The 21855-nt window shown below is 39.0% G+C and overlaps 1 protein-coding gene across 1 annotated transcript in view; it reads right to left on the reverse strand.

The window, feature by feature from the left end:
• atp2a2a (ATPase sarcoplasmic/endoplasmic reticulum Ca2+ transporting 2a) overlaps window positions 1–19867 on the reverse strand; it is a 33770-nt gene extending 13903 nt beyond the window's left edge. Inside the window, exons 1-8 of the mRNA XM_083555216.1 lie at window positions 19221–19867; window positions 15123–15140; window positions 14935–15017; window positions 11072–11176; window positions 9464–9602; window positions 1008–1088; window positions 719–804; window positions 13–477 (exon numbers count right to left, since the gene is read on the reverse strand). Coding sequence (XP_083411342.1) covers window positions 13–477; window positions 719–804; window positions 1008–1088; window positions 9464–9602; window positions 11072–11176; window positions 14935–15017; window positions 15123–15140; window positions 19221–19338 — 1095 coding nt within the window. The 5' untranslated portion in view covers window positions 19339–19867. The remainder of the gene's footprint in view (window positions 1–12; window positions 478–718; window positions 805–1007; window positions 1089–9463; window positions 9603–11071; window positions 11177–14934; window positions 15018–15122; window positions 15141–19220) is intronic.
• Window positions 19868–21855: the final 1988 nt, after the last annotated feature.

The raw sequence follows: 21855 nt of genomic DNA on the forward strand, positions 1-21855 counted from the left end.
ACATATACTCACCCTGCACACAGACATCTGGTTGGTAGTCAGTGTTCCAGTCTTATCAGAGCAGATGACTGACGTGCACCCGAGTGTCTCCACAGAGGGCAGTGAGCGCACAATGGCGTTTTTCTTTGCCATGCGGCGTGTGCCAAGCGCCAGGCAGGTAGTGATAACAGCGGGCAGACCCTCAGGAATTGCAGCCACGGCCAAAGCCACAGCGATTTTAAAGTAGTATATGGCGCCGCGAATCCACGAGCCTCCGTGTACCGGGTCATTAAAGTGGCCGATGTTGATGATCCACACAGCAATGCAGATGAGCGAGATGACTTTGGAGAGCTGCTCGCCAAACTCGTCCAGCTTCTGCTGCAGCGGCGTCCTCTCCTGCTCCGTGGATGCCATCTCGTCACGGATCTTTCCGATCTCGGTGTTCACACCTGTCGCCACTACCACGCCCACGGCTTTGCCTGCTGAAATGTTAGTCCCCTGCATGAAAAATAGTAAAACCAGTTACACTTAAACACATTTCTGAAGAGTTACAATGATCACAGGATGTTTTCCTCCTTGCTGCTTTCTGTTTTTGACTCCAGAAAGGCCAGTCAAGAAGCTATGGCTTTTCTTTTTTTTTTTCCTGTATCGCCATTTAACAAAAGTAATAAAAGAGGTGACAGGGCGGCGCTGATAACTAGCTAAAAGGTCAGCATAGCCGCTGTGTGATGGCACTCACAGAGAACAACATGTTCTTCTTGTCCTGATTGACAGCTCGAAGGTCGGGAACAGGGTCAGTGTGTTTAATGATAGAAACGGACTCGCCTGTACACACAGACAGAAAAAGATAGAATGTGTCGGTATGTATATAGATAAAAATTGAGCAACAATAATTCTAATTATATGTGCACACACTGTATATACTTAATAACTACATGTTCGCAACCATGCTAATCATGTCCATGCCATTCAGAACGCTCTGACTGTAATAATGAGTGTTCATCAAAGTATATTTAGATGTTTGTTACCCGTGAGGATGGACTGGTCCACTCTCAGCGTGGTGGACTTGATGGAACAGATACGGATGTCTGCGGGTACTTTGTCTCCCACTGGACAGATGCAAAATAGAAGAGACAGACAAATTAGGGCGGATTTTCGCACGTGTGGGTGTGTGTGTGTATATGTGACAATACTTTAAAGTTCATACAAGCCTTACGGTCTAAACAGATTAGTTCAAATACTTGTTAAAGTAGGACAAAGAGGTCAGATTGTAGTTTTTACTGTTTGCATTTTGTGCATTTTATGGTGGAACTGTTCAAAATGTAACACAAATGAAACACCTTTATTAGAGAACACCGAAAAAAAAACCCACTACAATAAAAGAAAAAAAAGAAAAAGGTTGTTTGGTGGTAGCTAAAAACAAACAAACAAACAAACAAAAAACAACAGAAAACCAAGACCACTGTCTCCCTTTACTACCAGTAAAGTGATTTTTCGTTTTTTTTTGTAAATTTTTTAGTTTACCCTAATGTCATCTTTTTGGATCTTGTTGGAGCTTATTCAGGTATTCATATTGCTCTACCCAGCCTTCTAATGAAATGTGCAAACAGCAAACCATATGCTGTTCAGTCCAACATGTGCTTCATTTTTTAAATTCAAACGCACTGATTGTATGTTGTGTAATGACACCAAGAGAATACAATCACCTCAGATACAAGTGCTGTCTCAGTTACGTTCACATTTCTAAGGAAAGCATAAATTTTTCTTCATTACATAAGACACATAATTGTTTTGTCCCTGTTCCAGTACAGGAAGTATCCACATTTGTTTCCTTTCTCAAAAAATTTAATCCCCACTCAAAAGTTAAACCTTGTGCAAGATAAAAAGTCCAACGTACCAACGTCAATTCCTCAGAGACAATAACACAACCGATCTAATATTCTCAGAAGATTTTGTTTTTCATTGCTTTCCTCCAGATGGAGTGGGGTCTGAACATCCTGCATCACTTGACCTTAAGAAGAAGCTATAACCTTTGGAAGTGATTACGTCAGAGATGACAAATTGTAAGCATTGCAGGCAGTATTTGAAGTCAAGCAGATGCTTAACCAGCTTCTGAATAATGAGAACTTTCCCTGCTTAAATCCTCACATAACTTGGGACATGCATAACAAATATAATATTTACTGACTAATTTTGTTGATTTCAAAATGTAGGCATATCAAATTCATGTAAAAAGATGGATTTTCTACACGTTTTTTTTCTAAGCCCAAGCATCGTAATTCATGTGCGAAATGCTCCTTCAGCATGAATTATTGCTCTAACGTCCAACAGTCGCTATGAAGTAAGGACAAGATCCAAAGTAAAGATACACCCGGAAAAGTTTCCCTTTTCCAGACAAAAAAAAAAATCCCTCAGTCGCATCATCTCACGCACATTCCACGTGCCCTTGAGCGAAGGGAGAGAAGAAAATAGCATGGGAGCAACAATGCACCGGGCCAAACATGGGAAAACTATTTTGATCTGTTCCCTGATGCACCACTGATCAGGTTTAAATGTGGAACACACACAAGAACAGCTGCCCGCAACAGGAAGAGCTGCAAGAGGTCAGAGCATTTGGCTGTCAATCAAATAAACTGGAACTGGAAGCTGGAACACTCTGTGATCCCAAAACTTCTTGCATTTTATAGAGGAAAAGATGAAAACCCGGACAATGTGTGTAATTCAGCAGCAAAACAGTCTGTAGGCTTCAACTGCATTGTCCTATTAAAGGACATCCAGCCAAACACATAAATTATGTGATGCTGCTGACCTCTGCACCAGCCTGTTTACTGCTTAACGTTATATCAATCGGCACCATTCCATCAAGGCAAGTGCTGAATACTGTGATGTGACAAATGATAGACAACAACAATGGCTGCCTTGCGACCTTGCCACCGGCCAGAAAGTAGGTGAGTGAAACCTGATTTCAGTGTAGCGGATTTACACACGACCTGCGTTACGTATCGGCCCGGAGATGCATGGGTGAGGGCAGGGCACACCAGTCTGGCAGCGCTCTTCCCAGAAGGACTTAATGCTGCTAAGGCACTTGTTTCAGCCTGCTAAATGAGGAACAATGTACTGAATGAAGGGTGCCACACTTAACTGAAGGTCAGCCGGCATTGTTTGCAGGTAAAGTCATTCCATTTCGGCGTGCAAATAAGAGGTCAAATGGGCACCGGCGTTTCTGAGGGGGTTTAAATGAATCTGGCAACATGTTCAACAGCTTTGTTTGTTTGTGAGCTTGAACATGAAAGACAAGAATTTTAAACAAAGCTAAAACAAAAGACTTGTTATAAGGCACACACATCATCACGGTGGACAATTCAGCCAACAGCTACAGCAATGTTCATTTAATTACACCATGTCAAAAGACCCTGAATGTTTTATAACCAACTCATGCATGCTGTTTTTTTTCCTTAACATTATGAGTGTCAGTCAGCAACCTCAGGGCTCTATTTACATTAAATAAATTTGATTTTTCTAGGAAAAATAACCTAGTTTACACAGGGTTTTTATATAACCGGAGACAGATTATTCAAATTGTAATGCATTTGTAAATCCGAAAATGACTTTGAAACATTTCAAACAAAACTGTTCAACACATAGGTCTGTGACAGATTTTCTGTAAGTCTGTTTACACCTTATTATACAAAAAGCAACGCAACTTGGGTTACAGAATTTTATACCATCTGGCAAACATCTGTCACCCGTTTGATTATTATTTACATGGCTACTGGTGAAAATATCTTACATATCCATGTACTGTTTTATATTATGGCTGTAGTCTACAGATTCATTCATTTTCTCCCGCTTATCCGTAATTCGGGTCGCGGGGGCAGCAGTCTAAGCAGGCCCCTGCCTTCGACTGCTGCCCAATCCTCACAGCACCGTCCCTTACGGTCCCTCCTGCAGGTGGTGAGCCCACGGGAAGGCGGCCCCACGTCACTCCGACGTCACGGACCTTGATATTTTCCTCCTAAGGGACCCCCGGAGCATAAAGGGTTAAGGGCCTTGCTCAAGGGCCCAAGAGTGGCAGCCTGGCGATACCGGGGCTTGAACCCCAGACCTTCCGATCGGCAACCCAGCGCCTTAACCGCTGGAGCCACCACTCCCCCTAGTCTACAGATTACTTTAGTATTTTATACGACAAAAATAAAATTTAAGCAAAACAATTTGTGAATATGACAACCACACATGGTATAAAAACTAACAGAAATCTAATAGAATTTTTTTTTTGTATTAAGATAAGCTGCAGTTTTGTCTTATTCACTTTAAACTAAAATTGCTGGTGTGAGAATCATAAATAATCAATGAAGCACTTGATTTGAAGATGGTATATTATATAAAAAGTATGCTGTTTTTACTCAAGAAGAGCAAAGTCCTCTGTTCTGAAGACTTTCCAGTGGAAGAAAGTCTTGTTAGAGGACACTGACACTGGAGACTCCTTCCATGAAGGTTTTTCCTTTTTTTCTCCTTGTTGTATTATTATGATTAAGGGGGACTAAGGGGAGTGATAGTTTAGTGGTTAAGACGCTGGGTTACCGATCGGAAGGTCGGGGGTTCAAGCCCCGGTATCGCCAAGCTGCCACCCTTAACCCTAAGCTGTATCATGGCTGACCCTGTGCTCTGAGCAAGCTGGGATATGCGAAGAACGAATTTCTCTGTGCTGTAAGGTATATGGGACAAATAAAGGCTATTTTATTCTAAACATGACTGAATTAACTATAGCTTATAATGTTTTTTTTTATGTTTTTTTAATCAAGATCTTGCTTTTCATAAGTCATTTTTCAGAGTCTACTGTAGAAGCTTCAGCTTGGCACAGTTATTTGCAGAGTGGCCTGCAGGTATAGGCTTGTCCTTCTCTCCTCTCTGCTTGTTGTTTAGCTACTCGTCCGCCCTCTCCACTTGTATATCCGCCTCCTCTAGGCTTGACTGGGCAGTTTGAAAGCGTTGCGCCCTCTAGAACACCTACACAGGACACGCTGCATACCCAGAACCAGCATAATACTACACACATGAGTCACAGGCAGGTGTTGAAGTGGAGAAAAAAAAGCCAAACAAATCCATTGCTCCTGCCACACAAATCAATCGCATACATGATAACGTCAAAACATAGGCGATGAGACGGAACGCGATTAGACGCCGACGATAAGCTGCACTTCTGCTTTCAGTAAACAGCTGCATGAATCTCTTGAAGTGGCCTCATTTATACAGTGAACGTGAACACTGATGTTAAATAAGCATGAATGCCACCACCTGAAGTGCTCTGAGTGGGAACCAAGGCTTGAAGTTGCTGTAGAACAAACTGTAGTGACAAAGTACCTACAGCAGTAAAGGTTATAAAACACATGGGCGTAGGTGAAATGTGGCCAGTGCCAACGAGAAGGATTATCAACAAGGATAATGGAGTGTAGGAAAAACTAATTTTAGTGATCTAGCACAGAGTGAGTTATTCTGATGAGCAAACATTGATCAAACTTTTTTTAACAACAATATAAGGTGAGGAGGCCTGGGAGGCATTCAGCAGTTCAATTCAACACAAAGATTATTAGTAGGATTGAAGTCAGATCTCTATAACAGGCTACTCAAGATCTTCCACTCCAATCCATGTAATCCATGGAGCTTGCCTTGTCCACAGTGAATTGTTATGTTGGAATAGGTTCGGGTTTGCTACTTTCCAAACTATGTCAAATGTATACTGCTAAAATATTGTAATCTCTGAGCAGACTTTTGCAACATTTCTTCCTGAACTCACCCCAGGGCAGATTATGTTTAAATATGTTATGTGTAAATTTTGTTTAAAAAGAATACTTGGGTTGCATATAATACTGATATACTGATACAGTTTTTACTTCTTTCTATGGTGCTTGGTTATGACACTTTGTTCATTGGTTTACTTCATGACATATGTTACATAAAGCCGCCCTGTAAAATTGAAAGTAAAAAAAAAAGTGCTATATATACATACTGAGGTGAGAGCTGCACTGTTATCATAGCTCAGATTTACTGCTTTCATTACTTCCCTAGAGAAATCCATACCATCCCACAGAGTGCATCTTAGCAAAACATCTAAACAGTCAACAGAGTCATGTTCCTACCCGCTGAAACTAATCCAGTAAATCTGACAGATTAGAATCAAAAGAACAGAAGAAGACATGTGCTGCTTAGATACTTGTTCTCGTGCTTGTTAGCAACAGTAAAGTGTGCACTAGGCATCTGTTCCCTTCATGTCAGGAATAAACACCTAGGGTGCACTCATTCCAATGCAGATATTTGGGGTTCCTTGCTGACAGCGTGAGGGCACAATACACCTGACATCAGCCCTGCTCTTCTTCACGAGCCTCCTCAATGATAGTAGATGATTGCTAGCTCTGGGGCAATTGTGCATGCCGGCTGGTGTGTATGGAATCCCAGCACTCTTGAGGACGGTAGGATTGAGCTCATTGGCCTGCCTGGGACAGGAGGAGGAGCAAGAGGAGGTAACTTATGAGCGCTTCCTTTTACGGTCATCTTTCTGAGCGCCAACAATAGGAGCAGAACTCAGTGCAGTTATAAATCACAGGCTACAATGTGCATCCCACCAGGCTTGATGTGAGGAAGAGTTCCTCCTAGTCACCAGCTGTTACTAAAAGGCATGAATCAAACTCTTGACAAACTCATAACATTTCCATTACATAATAAATTGTGTTGCATGACATATTGACCTCTTAAATCCAAGACCAAATCACAAAGACAGGGAGAGTTGTGTAGGACAAGTTACTCTCATGATTTACAACCAATGTTCATCATGAAATCAATATACAAGGCTGCATATGGAATAAAACACATACACTGTTTGCTAATCGCTTTTTTTTTTAAACTCAAAAAAGCAAAGTCCGAAATCCTCTGAGATTAGAGGGCTAATACTGGAGACTCCTTCCTAAAAAAACATCACCTCAGAGTGTTATGTTGACAATTCTCAAACAAAATAATGTTTTTAAAACACATGTATGTAAAGCATTAGCCATCAACACAAACACTACAGCTGGAACTACTCTCAGAGCTGCTGTTATAGAAAATCAATGAACATCTTCTGATCAGAACTGAGATCTCAACAGTATAGTGATACACATTAAATGAATCCTATTACAAGACAGTGTAAGTTCTATGCAAATACTACCCAATATGCACCTAGCAGGCTACATGATGACTACAAGACTTGCATGTACGCGTAACACACACAACCCTGTAAGGTGCTGTAAGTCGAGACAAATAGTGCTGTTTGTAATTCTGCTCACGGCCAAGTCGCTTACAGTCCTACAATCCCTTCCAGGCTGCATTTTCAGAGAGATAGAACGTGAAAAATATACCCGTGAGGATAGTCCATGCTCAAGCAGAAGCCCCAGACAAAAACTTTCCTCCTCCAGCAATCAAGCCATGAGTCGACTTGTCATTGTTTTTCATTATAGCTGTGTTTACGCTGTGCAACAAAGTGGTCAAGCTATCCAGAGTCGTTGAAACATGACAGATAAATTGCCGCGTTTTAAACCCACATGGGAAATGGGATAAAATTAAAAGAAAATCCAAAGTCTCGCAGCAGGGATCGAATGAAATAAAACTTCCAATTGTTGGAGAAGAATAAATATGCATTAAAAGTAGGAGGGCATTCCACAATGTCATGGGCGAAGTCTGCATGTCAAGTCTGAAAGCTTTTATTTTCTATTTTATTTAAATAATCATAAGCACAAAAATAATCCGTCTGCACTTACAGGAGCAAACAGTCTGCTATTATGTTCAGGTGGAAAATATGAGAGAAATATCATATTACTAGCTAAGATTTAACTATGGATTCACTATTACTGAAAAATGCAAGTATGGAACTTGTACTTGTACTTATCACTCTTTGCAAGCGATTTATTTGTTGCTGTTTGGAATTGTTTTCTAGAAAGCTGTAACTCATTGTACGTTAGTTGCCCTCAAACTTACACACAACACTCTTCACCAGCCTGAGATGGCATATCCAAATCTCTTAGGAGAGTCAGATCATTTGGCTCATTTTGGATTTCCACCGGGAATGACGAGGATGGACAGGATTAGAAATGGGTTTGTTAGAGTGACGTGTATGTAGGACGTTTTAAAGACAAGGTGAGAGAGGTTTGGTCATGTGCGGAGGAGGGACATGGGGTATATTGAGAAAAGAATGCTGAGGATGGAGCCACCAAGCAGGAGGAAATGAGAAAGGTCAAAGAGGAGGTATGGATGTGGTGAGGAAAGATATGCTGGTGTTTTTTTTGGAAAAGGCAAATGTAGAGGGCAGCATGATATGGAGATGGATGATCCACTGTGGCGACCCCTAATGGGAGCAACCGAAAGAAGAAGAAAAATTTGCTCGGCATTTAAAAAAAAAAAAAGCATATTACCTTTGTTAATTAAGACACTACAAATTATCAAATGTTGATGTAACTCCTCCTGAGCTTTATTTACAGGATTTCCTTCTAATTATACTGATAACTGTTCTCCTCTTGACCAAGCAGCAGTGCAGCCATTCTCTATAATACCGCCTTATTTACACAATCAAGTGTCATCACTCTAACAAAAAGCTGAGATTTAAAAAATAAGGTTTGAGGCTTTAAGATTAAAAAACATTTATATGTGAGTCAGGTGACTATGTTTTTCTAAAATGTTTGTATCATTTGAAAATCTGTAAAAAAAAAATCATAAGCTATTGACATTATTGAGACAATGCTGACATTTCTGTGGACCATGTCTCACGTCACAGACTGCAATAATTCAGTACAACAATGAGCATAGAGGACACGGATTAGTGTGGGGGGCTTTACATGAAGAACTCAACACCTGTCATCATCACTATTGTCACTATGAGCTATACATAGCACATTCCATAATCGCACCATGCAGATAAAAATACTACTCTAGAACATAAGAAAATAAAAAAAAGAGTTTAAAACATTCTGAGCTTTAGCAACAGCCCCCACTAGTACTGCAGATTTTTTAAGCGGTTCAGCCTTTTTGAACAGGATTGTGAATAATATAGCGCATGACACCCTGGTTTTAAAAGCCGGCTTGCTTTTCCATTCAAAAATCTCTTCCCAATCTTCAAGAAAAGGCAGACTTGAAATAAATCAAAACCTTAATCCTCTTTTCGTTCCAGCATGACTGAACTCTTCTGCATTTCTGCACATGTGGAGAGGTGCTGACAGAGCAGAGGGCTGTGTGAAAGATGTGTGAGACTGCACTGTGTGTCTGGTTGTATAGGAGGATGGAAATAGAGCTTTTTTGTGGAGTTGTATGTATTTGTGTTTGTCTGTATGTGTCTCTCACAGTAGTTAATAGTAGCACAGAGAGTCACACAGCACCCTGCATTCAGAGGCGACGTTACATAATAAGCGATTTAACAGCATGTTTAAGAGATTGCATTTTCTCCTCGAATAACAAACAATCTTACCAGCTACCTCCACGATGTCCCCAGGTACAATTTCTTTGGCCTTGATCCTCTGCACACTCTTCCTGTCCTGTCTGTAGACTTTTCCCATCTCCGGCTCGTACTCTTTAAGTGCCTCGATGGCATTTTCGGCGTTACGCTCCTGTCAATTTTTCAACAAAACAAGACACAAAGGACGCTTACAGGCAGGAAAAGGGCTGTCTGCATTACAGACACAACGATAACTGTATGAGTGATTCATGCTCATGAATGCGACACCAGAACTTTGTTGGAATTGAAAGATCGTTTCAAGTTAACCGTAGATTCGTTCTTTTTGTGAATTTTTTTTTTTTAACACTAAGTGCTCTTTTGGCAAGATTCAAAGTTTAGTCAAAACTTTTTTTTAGCTCACACAGCCAAGAGGAATAGTCATATCTCCATTTATTATAAATACATTTAGATTAAAAAAAAAAAAGGAGGTGCTCCATTCCTCCACACAGGATCTTGGATCTCTAGAAGACCAAAGTTCCAGCATAACAATGCCCCGGGTACAAAGCCAGTTCCATGAAGATATTTACATGGGATGGAGTGAAAGATCTTGAGTGGGATGCTATAGAGCTCTGACTTCAACCCTACTGAACACCTTTGTGTTGCTGACTGCACCCCAGGCCTCCTCACGCTACATCAGTACCTGCCTTTACTAACTCCATTGTAGTTGAATGAATCCCCACAAATCTCCACAAGCACACTCTAAAATCTAGTGGATCATCTTCCCAGATAAGTGGAGTTCATTATAACAGCAAGTGAGGATTAACTGTAGAATGACATATTCAAAAAATCACATATGAAGCTTATTTGTCCAAAAAACTTATATCCATATAGTGTACATATACCAAACATATCATTTTGTTTAAAATGTATTTAATATGCAGGTCTGCTTTATGTCAATTATCACTGAAATAAAGCTTGTAACTACTTAATGAAAGGAACAAATCAAGATGGTTAAATGTGCAGTTTGCAATTTTATCAAAGGTATAAAATAAAAAATATAACCCACATATTTTATCGACAAAAAAACAAATAAAATACTGAAATAATTAAATACTTTTCAGTCAGTTTTTTTTTTTAAATATCCTTCTTAAAGACTAAGTGAACACTTGTTGAAGATGCATTCTGTAAGTATTTGTAACCTATAACAATGACATATTCAAACACTAACATTACTGTGATTTGAAATATTACTATGTAAAGGATATGTCTAATCCTGTCATAAAAATCCTTTTTTGACTTTTTACATCTAAGGATTTAAAATTTTATTTTTTAGCAAAAAGCAGCTTTAAGCAAATTAGTAATTTTAGTAATTACTAAAGATTCAAGAATTGGAATGTGGTAGCTTAGTGGTTAAGGCATTGGACGTTGGATCTGATGGTTGTGCGCTCAAATCCCAACCGCACCAAGCTGCCACTCCTGGGCCCCTGAGCAAGACCCATAACCCAAAAGATGCTCACTTGAATGAATGAGATCAATGTAAGTCGCTCTGTATGAGGCCGTCTGCCAAATGCCGTAAATGTAAATGTAATTATATGAGAAAGTGTGACTTCATAAATGCATTAAGTGCTGACATCAACTCACCTGCCATACACCAACAATTGCATTGGCTATAAGAATAAGCAGAATTACAAAAGGCTCCACAAAGGCTGTTATCGTCTCTTCACCCTCCTCAAACCAGGCTAAAACCTAAAGAGATACACAGAGAAATACCAAATTCATATTGGTGTCACATGACTACAGTCACATTGTATGATGAGCTCAGTAAAATCCCTTCTTCAGATGATTCTAAAATATGTCAGATCATGCAATAAAGACCCGCCAGACAATCTGTTATGTCATTAGTGAGCCTGGGGAAATACGGATATCATTTTCTGTCCATCACCATGCTTCACTTACATTTCGACATATTAGTATCTGTCCAGAGAGTTTCGTAATCCCAAGCTACTGTTAGATCAGTGTTGTAGCAGCGGCCATTCTCTTGAGATTTCGCTAAACTGTCAGCATTTTGTCCCCTGCTGTCTTCAGTAACAACTGCGTCAAATCTGCTGCTAGTCAGCATGTCACATGAAACGCTCTAAGGCTGTCTATTTGTACATCATAAACCCGGCTTAAGAGTAATTAAATATTTAAGTATTTAGTGCCATATTTCTCATTACTAAAGAGCCTATAATGTCGCATCACTGCAGAGGTTTGTTTTACTTTTTCCAGGAGATCGAATTCAGCCTGTGAAGGTCTTGCTAATTAACTAATGAGTTTAATAAGGTGTGTTGAGGAAAATGAAGAAATGAGGTCAGACGCTAAACTCTGTGGCGCTGTGGCCTTCAGAAAGGATGTCTGGTATAGTTAAAGCTATAAATTGTAATGGAAAACTCACACAGACACACACACATACCTGCAAAGTCTAATATTGTAAAACAAAGTCAGAGCAATATAACATGGCCCTGCACTGTTTAAATGTCAGTCTTGTTTCTTAGACATTGATATAAAGCTCCAGATTAAATACACACCGTTTAGATACAGTAATCTGTTTGTTTTAAAGGTGGCAGACATTAAAGCTCAGCACAGCAAGTATTCAGCACTCATTTGGGTGACTGTGCTTCCGAACTGTGCCTGCTTTTCGAAAGCATTTCTTGTTGCTGTTTTATATGCGTAAAGCCACCATCTGCAGTGATTCATCCCTCGCTGCAAATGTAACGCAGCCATCAGAGCATGACTGAGCTGATCGGCTGACAAGTCACACAAAGCAGTATCGAAATTCGCCGCTGCCGCAGTCTGGCTTCCTTTACTGTCCTAATAAAGATCATGTGCAGATTCTCTTTGCTTATAGCTAAATTTACAGACAAAACTGTAAGACTTAATTTCAGAAGAAAAATGTGTGTATATATATATATTTTAATAATTTTTTTTATAACATTTTATAATTATTATTAGTTTTTGTTTTATATACAGTATGTATATGTACATATATTTTATATATATGTATTTAGAAAAAAGATTAAATGGCTTCAATAAGTAAGAAATTGAACACTTAGGGGATGTGATGTTGTGTGTTTTATATATATATATATATATATATATCAGTGTTAATTGATTTTCTGTAACAACAGCATCAACAGTGGTTACAATAGAGTGCAAGCTCTTAACAGCAGCATCAACAGTGGTTACAATAGAGTGCAAGCTCTTATACATTAATGTTACTATATAACCTACAGTAACGTAAAACAGTTTTTAAAAAATCGTGAATATGTTCAGGTTTTAGAAATTATAGAAGGGGTCTCCACTAATGCCACATGTAAAAGTTGTTCCATTACATTAGTTTAAGTGGTTGTGTTTTCTTTGCGTCGACTAGCACTAGCGATGACTAGCACTAATAGTAAAAATATAAAGAGTAGTTGGTTAGGAAATGGCTGTTTATAGCTACTGTTTTGCTGATGTTCCACTGTTATAAATGTAAAATTGTTAATGTTGGAAAACGGCTGTAGTGTAAGAGGAATAAAACACTTCCAGCTCTAGTAGTATAGGAAAATATTCCACAGCTATGCCACACTGTGCAAAAATGCAGATACCCAAAGCATTTTGCTATCACATTAACAACACCTCCCAGTTTGATTAGAACTGCATTTAGATTGAAGTTAACATTGATACATTTTTTGGTTGAGTTTTGAAAACTATTTAATTGAAGTTACATGCCAATTAGGACTGGTTATGACATCGCCAGTTAAATCCCACTTCAGACATTGGACTTTGAGGATAAACATCCTCTTAATCAATACTCAAAAACATTCTACATATGCTGTTTCTCCATCATTGACTATTTAAAGGCTCTGGCATAGCGGAGTTGGTGTTGAATCTATAGTGACTTCAGATGAGCTAATTTATAAGTTGCTCAGGAGCTCCTGGTTCCACAACTCCAACTGACTGCATAAAACTGTTGAAAGGACATCAATCATAATCGCACACTCATGATATTTCTCACTCTCTGGTGTTTGCAATGTTTTAATGATTTATAATTACACTCTTGGTGTAACCCAGTTTGAGTCTGGCTTCTCTCAAGGTTTCTTCCTCATACCATCTAAGGGAGTTTTTCCTTGCCACAGTTGACCCAGGCTTGCTCGTGGGAAATAAATACTCATACATTTAATTATGAGTGAATTTGAGACTTTGAGGCAATGTTTATTGTGAAAAGTGCTATAGAAATAAACTTGAAATGAAATTAATTGAATAGGGGACTATTACATAACTAGAACATGACATGACATCACTATTTGTCAATTATTCTCAATTCCAGCATCATGTAATCCTTCATAACAACCAAAGTTAAAACATTATTGTGAAACACCAGCCATGCTCCACTTGACCCAAACTCCTGCTGCTTAGCAATACTAGCCAATACTTAATACTAGAAAATTTTTGCACTGCTGGACAATTAATCAGGCTGGAACACGCAATATCCCAGTGAAGGTCAGAAGCTAAATTCGTCCTGATGTGATACCCTCTGCTCTAATATGTTCTGAGATAGCTGTCACACAGCCAAGCTCAACACCTTGCTATCTCTACAATGTGTAGTGGGTATCTGGCTCGCTTGCTGCGATGTAGTAATCCCATGTAGCCATGTGGTTCCGAATTCACTATTCCACATACATTCGTAGGCTTTGTGGCTTAACCAACCACTGGCCTTCTTCAGACCACAAAGCTGCAATGAATGAAAAATGATCACCTGATCTGTGCATTCATTAAAGAAATACTAAAAGAGCTGCGACTGTCTACAAAGATTTTGCTAAGGGTACATGAAAGCAGAGGGGGGAAAGGGGGGGGGGATTTAAAATCAATTAAAAATCAATAAAACAAATGAAGTGAATAAATGGAAAGATGAATAAAAAATAAAATAAAGATAGAAACAAAAATGAGGAAAAAGAAAAGAAAAACAGCAAAAAGAAACAGAGAGCAACAGAGACTGTAGGAAATATAGAAAGAGAGACACGGATAAAAAAGTAACAAAAGAAGATCGACCAAAAAAAAGAAAGAAAGAAAGACAGAACAAATAATAAAGACATAGAAAGGAAACTGGATTTACACCACTTCCTCCACTAACATTTCAGAGCAATGTAAGAAGCGTTTACACGTCAGAATAATTCAGCAGTGTCAGCCGTCTTGTTAGCTGGATTGCGAGAGACACTTGATCACAGTGAATGTTGTTCTCGCAATTCCTGAGCAGATCCAGCTTTCTTAAATGGTTAACCTCCTGATCTGTGAGCAATTTAAGACACGGCGAAGGCACGAGACACACAAGCCATCTGCCCCTCCACATGCCATCGTGACAGCAGGAAGTAAACACACAGCTTGCACACCTTACACACCCCACAAATCTGTTTGCACACAATGTTAATTTAATCTTTTTTTTTTTTTGGATTACAGGAAATAGAAACTGATATAATTCCACTTACGAATGATATACAGGCAGCAAGCAGGAGAATCCGCACCAGTAAATCTTCAAACTGCTCAGCGACCAGCTCCCATAATGACTTTCCTAGTGGACAGAAGAAGGCAATACACATTTATTATAATAAACCGCAATGCAATTAGTTTAGCGCTATTTTAAATGGATGTACTGAATAATGAAGCAGATAATTACCTTCTTCAGCAGGCAATTCTGCACACACACAAGCCAGAAGAGAAGAAAAGAGTATTACATTATTGGAATCACTTCCAACTAAAAACTTACATGGATCTTAAACAAACATGATGTCTTGATTACATTTACGAAGTAAAAAAAAGTACTGCTTTAATAGAAAAAATACTTCTTCTTTTTCTTCTTCTTAGTAGTATTGATTATTTTTCAATCCTGGTACACCCTGAAATAATTTATTCCTCTTTTGCCACAGTGTGCTGTCAACACTAACAACTTATATGTATTAAAGAACAGCTCATGGTACTTTATATTCTCTCTTTTGAAGTTTTTACCAAAAATGAGCCCTCAATTCTAAAAACCCTGTTCAAAAAGTTACCAAGCATTTAGACTCCTTCCTTGCTATAAAAACATCGGAAATGTAAACCTGTAAAAATTTGTATAAATATAAACCTATATAAAGTAGAAAAACCCTCCATGTCCATGTGTGTGGTATTACATAGAACATATTGGATCAAGCACATTAATATACACTTGGAACTACTGAGCTGCTGTTATAGAAAGTTATTAAATGCCTTCAAATCAATGGATTTAATCAGACTTTTTCCTTTTTTAGATGGGAAAGTAGTGGGTTCTGTGGTTAAGGTGATAGACTTATGATCAGACAGTCATGAGATAATGAAATCCAAGCATCACTAAGTTTCCACCGCTGGGCCCTTGAGCAAGGCCCTTAACCCTGTACTGCTCATGTGTATAAATGAGATCATTGTAAGTTGCTCTGGATAGGGGCATCTCCCAAATGTAAAAGGAAAGACAGGTCACTGCTTTAAAGTATAAAGTTTTTACCAATCATATACGTTATTGCTATTATAATAAATGTTTTAAAGACGAATCTTTAAAATTCCTATATATAGATAGGGGAGTGGTAGCTCAGTGTTTAAGATGATGGGCTACTGATCGGAAGGTCGTGGGTTCAGGCGTCGCCAAGCTGCCACTCTTGGGCCCTTGAGCAAGGCCCTTAACCCCCTGTAATCGTTAGGAGGTGATGAAAGGCATTCAGATTTAACCTTATATGAAGTAACAGTCGACAACAGTGGTGAAAGCTTCCTGTTAAAACTCACCTCAAAGAGAGTTATTACAAAACCTCTTACAAATACATTTCTTGATACTTTCATCAATGTTTCTAAACAGTTCTGCAAAAAAAATCTTGATCTACATGGAATGTTCATTTGGAATCAGCATCTCAAAATCCATTTATGATTTCTCATCCTACTGCATTATGATACTATACCAAATAAACTGATGCCAGGCAACACTCTAAAGCAAACAATACCATACCGTTTCATTTAAAGTTGACGTATATTTACATTTAGACTACCTGCTGCTAAATACGTCCGAGTCTGAGTATGTGTCTGAGGACACTAAAGACACCAGAAGGGACAGAGAAAACAGAACAGCCCGAAGCCGATAGAAATGTGTTGGTTCAGTCTGTTCTGCCATCAATAGCAATTCACAATGGCACCTCTTCAAGAACTCAAACTGTCTGGATATGAGACGTGTCATGATACATTTCCAGTCTAAGTAAAATTCTGCAATCAGTTTTCTCCCTGTGTCTTTGAGGAATACCTTTGGGGTTTCTGGTTTTCTCTTATCTCTTATCTTATCTATTTCGCTTATAAAATAAATATACCCTGGTGTCATGATGGATTAGCATCCTTTCATGCACCCATTGGGACCCTGAGCAGAATAAGGAATTTACTGAAAGTTAGTAAGAATGTGAGTGAGGGATAAAGATATATGGGGGCAATTTATCCAAGTTGTCCATATGAGTGCAAGTTGTCTGTTTAGTTAGAAAATGTGAGAAAATAAAGAGACTGGCAGAATAATGTTACAGGTATGTGACTATAAAAAAAAATCAGGTTCTTAAATTATTAACAATGAATAATTTGAAAGAATTCATGAATAAGATAAATAAAACACATTCAGCCGTGCTGTTTTTTGGATAATCTGTTTCTGTGAGGGTAAATGTAACACTACCTTGCGTCGCATCTTTTCTTTATTTGAGATACAGAACATTGAGATTTTGGCATTTAACCCACCCCTAACTACAATACTCCAAAAAGCAACAAACATGGCTGACTTTCTATTAAAATGACCTGCAAAATGCAATGGACGCAATGCAAACGCCATTGGTCGTCTAGAGTTCAAAATGATCAAAGTATTTTTTCTTCAGATGTTTTGTTAAATATTCAAATTAAGTTGGATGAATAATGGCAGGGCTGGCAAGTACCATGGATAGGGTGGCACCTGCCTACCCTGCCACTCTAAGGCCACCCCTGCTCAGAAGTTGGATGTCAAGTAAAACTGCCATCTTCGTATTGCATCCATTGTCAGCCTCTGCCTGCCAAACCTCAGCATAACTCAATAAATGATTTATTGGAAAGCTAGGAATCCAACAATTTGTAGGTGTTAGTATGTGGACAGAATAATTTGAATTTTTTTCCAGATACTTCTTTATTTAAGCCCAAAACCTTTAATGAGTGCTATTCCTTAGTTTGTTTTGACAACCAATATTCATGTACTTCTTCAAGATTTTGCAGTACATGACATTCTGTAGGACAGTTTGTCAAAACAATACGAAATATCAATGAAAAACGTTCTTTAAACACCCTGATGATTGGAACACCGATTTGCTTTATGAGCACAACCCAGTGTGCCAGTACAGTATGCTAATTTGAGCCATTTTGCATGATAATTAACACACTTTATATTCAATTAAATCTAACAGACACCAATTTAGCATAAACGTAATCATTTATATTTAAGAAATTCCATAACATTTATAGGATTAGTGAAGCACAGTGAGTGAGTCTATGTCCCTGGACCCACAATGCTCATTGCTGTAAGAGTTCTAACATTTGAAAATGTTCTGCGCTATATTATCGGGTGAGCTCTAGATAGAAAAATTGGTTAAACTGGTGTAATTTAATGCATTGTAATTGTAATGTAATGCATTCTCTACTGTAAGCAATAGGTAAATAAATAAAGAAGAGTAAATATGTTTTTGGGAAACAGTAAAACCACTGGTCACGTCTGGGTTTGCTTGACTTGCAGGTGTGTATAATCATGTATGAGGGCAAATAAAGCCTTATTTGGAGCAGATCAGCTTCACATGAGAGATATTACTTCAGATTTGTGAGATTTTCCTACTGACTGAATCTGTAGTATTTTCCCCCTTTTTCCCAGGAGATCACTATCTATTATATCCTGAAATTTTTCTTTTCCCTTCAGTATAATTACACTCCAGGAAGCAATCCTATAATCTTCTCTTCTAAACTCTTTCTATAATGTTTCAAGGACTTTCTCAGAGATCAAATGCTCCAGTGTGGTTTAATCACGTTTTTGATTTACTAACACAGCTATTCCCAACATTGATGATTGTTGATGATTATAAGTACATTGTACCGACACTGTTATATCTATAATTTCCCGCTCATATAACCCATACATATGATTTCTATGATGAACAAAAAACAATACTTACGATTCAACTTATTTATCCAAAAATTACGTATGACAATGACAGAATTTTTTGCTTTCCCTATTGGGAAATGAACAAAGAAGACTCAACATGCTGTTGGTGTTTTAGTCAGAGCTTGTTCAACAGATTGGGTGATAAGTTTAGAACATTGAAGGTTTTCTGTGTATGTTTAGAGTCTGGTTTTGGCTGCAGGAAACTATTTAAGTTGTGCTCAATACACTGTACTCTGAATATAACAATAAAGAATTATTAAAGAATTATAATGAATATTAATGTGATGAGCAAAGGGGATCTTTGCATTGATGGCATTTGGCAGATGTCCCTATGCAGAGCGACTTACAATTACATTTATACACCTTAAGCAGATGCAGCTTGGGATTTGAACTCATGACCTTCTGCTCAGAAGCCTGTTATCTTAACCACTGATTTCCCACCATCTTCACATTTCAGCTTTGCATGTTCAATAGTTAATTCAATCAATTTTATGGTTAAAAAACATATTTTGGAAATGACGTGTCAAAAAAAAAAAAAAGGGGGGGGGGGGTCTTAATAATCCTACGTACCGTTTGGACCCCACTTCTCTCTCTGGCGTTTGACCTGGTCCAGCGAAAGCCCCGTGCTCTCATTCACGTTCAGATAGCTGTAAACTTCCTCCACGCTCTTCGAGTGAGCGTTCTCCATGGCTCAGATGTGCTTCAGGATTTAGATAAAGCAAAAAAAAAAAAAATCCTTTTATGTTTCCCCTCCACGGAGAGAATCAAAATGCGCCGAGAGCCTCCGCGCGCACCGAAACCATACGCGCGAGCTGGGAAAGTTGGGCAGCAGCTCAGACGGAGCAGGAGAAGGTGATGATGATGATGGAGGACTTAACGGGAATCTTATCCACGGAACATGAGAAAAGAGGGCAAAAAAGAGGGTCTTGTCAATGTGTTTCCCAGTAGAGAGAGAGAGAGAGAGCGATAGAGGGAAGAAATGAGAGAAAGAGAGAGGGAGAGGACGTCCTTCAGTCCTCAGTGCATCACATCCACTCAGCCCGAGTGCGCGCGCTCATTCGGCTGGTCAAAGGCGACCCGGCGCCGCGTTTCACTCATGTTTTATCGCGTGCGCCGTCCGCTTCCGCCCCGCCTCTCCGCACGCGCCGCGCACCGAGCCCGCTCATTGGACAACAGATCGTGAGATGGTTTTTCAGTAGCGACCACGCAAAGGTGCCGCGTCCCAAACCGCAACTTAACACCCTTCCTACCTCACTATGAAGTAACAGCACGCTATTGTGTATAAAAATAAAAATAAACACACACACACACACACACACACACACACACACACACACAAAAGTGATATACATTTTTATGCATTTTTTTTATTTTGTATTTTTAGCATATAAAATGATTAAGTATGAGACGGAATATGTCTAATAGCATGTGGACAAACCAGTAATTCCAACAGCCCTATTGTACACACTCTGCTGTAACAGTCTTCAAGTTTAATATTGGAGTGTCTATATACTTTTGGCCATATAGTGTACATCCTGTCCATATGTATCACTATGTCCTATGATAAATGATGTTTTCCACACAATTTACAAATAATTAATCATACACAAGCTTGAATTAAGTGAATGATGTAGTTTTGTGACTTTCGACATATAGCCGTGCCGTATATTGTTTGCTCTAAATAAAACAGAAATGATTTAAATGGCCTCTCTGGAGCGTCATACAAACCAGTGAGTTAAAGTGAAGTTATAAGACCTGTGGCAAAACAGTTTGCAGATCCTGTAGACCTCATGACCGCTGGTTCCTATTTTTAAATGCTATGCTGTTCCAGATAGGACTATCATGCATAATGCCAAGAAGCAGAATTCATCCTGTAGTTTTTCCCACCAAATATTTATTAAATAGGTCCATTGCATTTCAGCAGATCCCTTGGACACCCACCCAGGACAATGTCCACCTGTTTCACTCTACGCAATGAAGCGATTCCAGATGCTGACTTCTACAATGCAGGATTTTTTAAAATACATTACATCGAATTTATATATACTATATGCATGACCTTCAGTATGGCATATTATTTAATTGCATTGCTCTAAAAATAGATATTGTCATTATTGCATGTACAGTTTTTCACAAAAGTGAGTACACCCCTCACATTTCAGCAATCATTTTCAAAAGACAATACTATTGATATAAAACTTGGATATATTTTCTAATAGTCAATGTGCAACTTGTATAGCAGTATAGATTTTTTGTCCTCTTAAAATGACTCAACATACAGCGATTATTGTTAAAATAACTGGCAACAAATGTGAGTACACCCTTAGCAAACATGTCAAAACTGCATCCAAAGTGTCAGTATTTTGTGTGAGCACCATTGTTATCTAGCACTGTCTTAATCCTTCTGGGCATGGAATTCACCAGAGCAGTACAGATTGTTGCAGGGGATCCTCTTCCACTCCTCCATAATGACATCACAGACCTGATGGATGTTAGACACATGCCGCTTCTCCACCTTCTGCTTGAGGACACCCCACAGGTTCAGTTTCAGAAAGGCAGTTGCCGGTGTGTTTGAGGTTGTTATCAAATAGAAAACTGCCATTCGGCCCAGTTTCTGAAGGCATGGCATCATGTTCTGCTTCAGAATGTCAAAGTACATTTTGGAATCTAGGTTTCCCCCAATGAACTGCAGCTTCCCAGTACCAGCAGCACTCATGCAGCCCCAGACTATGAGGCTACCACCACCATGCTTGACTGTAGGCAAGACACAATTTTCTTGGTACTCCTCACCAGGGCGTTGCCACACATGCTAAACACCATCTGAGCCAAAAAAATGTATGTCTCATCAGACCACAGGACATGGTTTCAGTAATTGAAGCTCTTGGACAGGTTGTCTTCAGCAAGCTTCTCTTGTGTGCAAGCTTCTGCACCTGACGCACTGCACCAGGACTCAACTCCTTGATTGACTCTTGTAAAGCCTGTTTCAACTGAAACCCGCCTTGGAAAACCTCTGTATGACTCTGGCCACTGTACTGTTTCAGGGTATTACTAATCTTCTTATAGCCTTGCCCATCTTTGTGGAGAGCAACAATTCAAATTCTCAAATCCTCAGAGAGTCTTTGTGTCAAGCAGACAAAAATCACAAACATGATGCAGAGGACGTGTTTTTGCACAATTAAATGACGTACAGCTGTTATCATTTAGG

This window comes from Silurus aristotelis (genome assembly GCF_946808225.1).
Source record: "Silurus aristotelis genome assembly, chromosome: 11".
NCBI lineage: Eukaryota > Metazoa > Chordata > Actinopteri > Siluriformes > Siluridae > Silurus > Silurus aristotelis.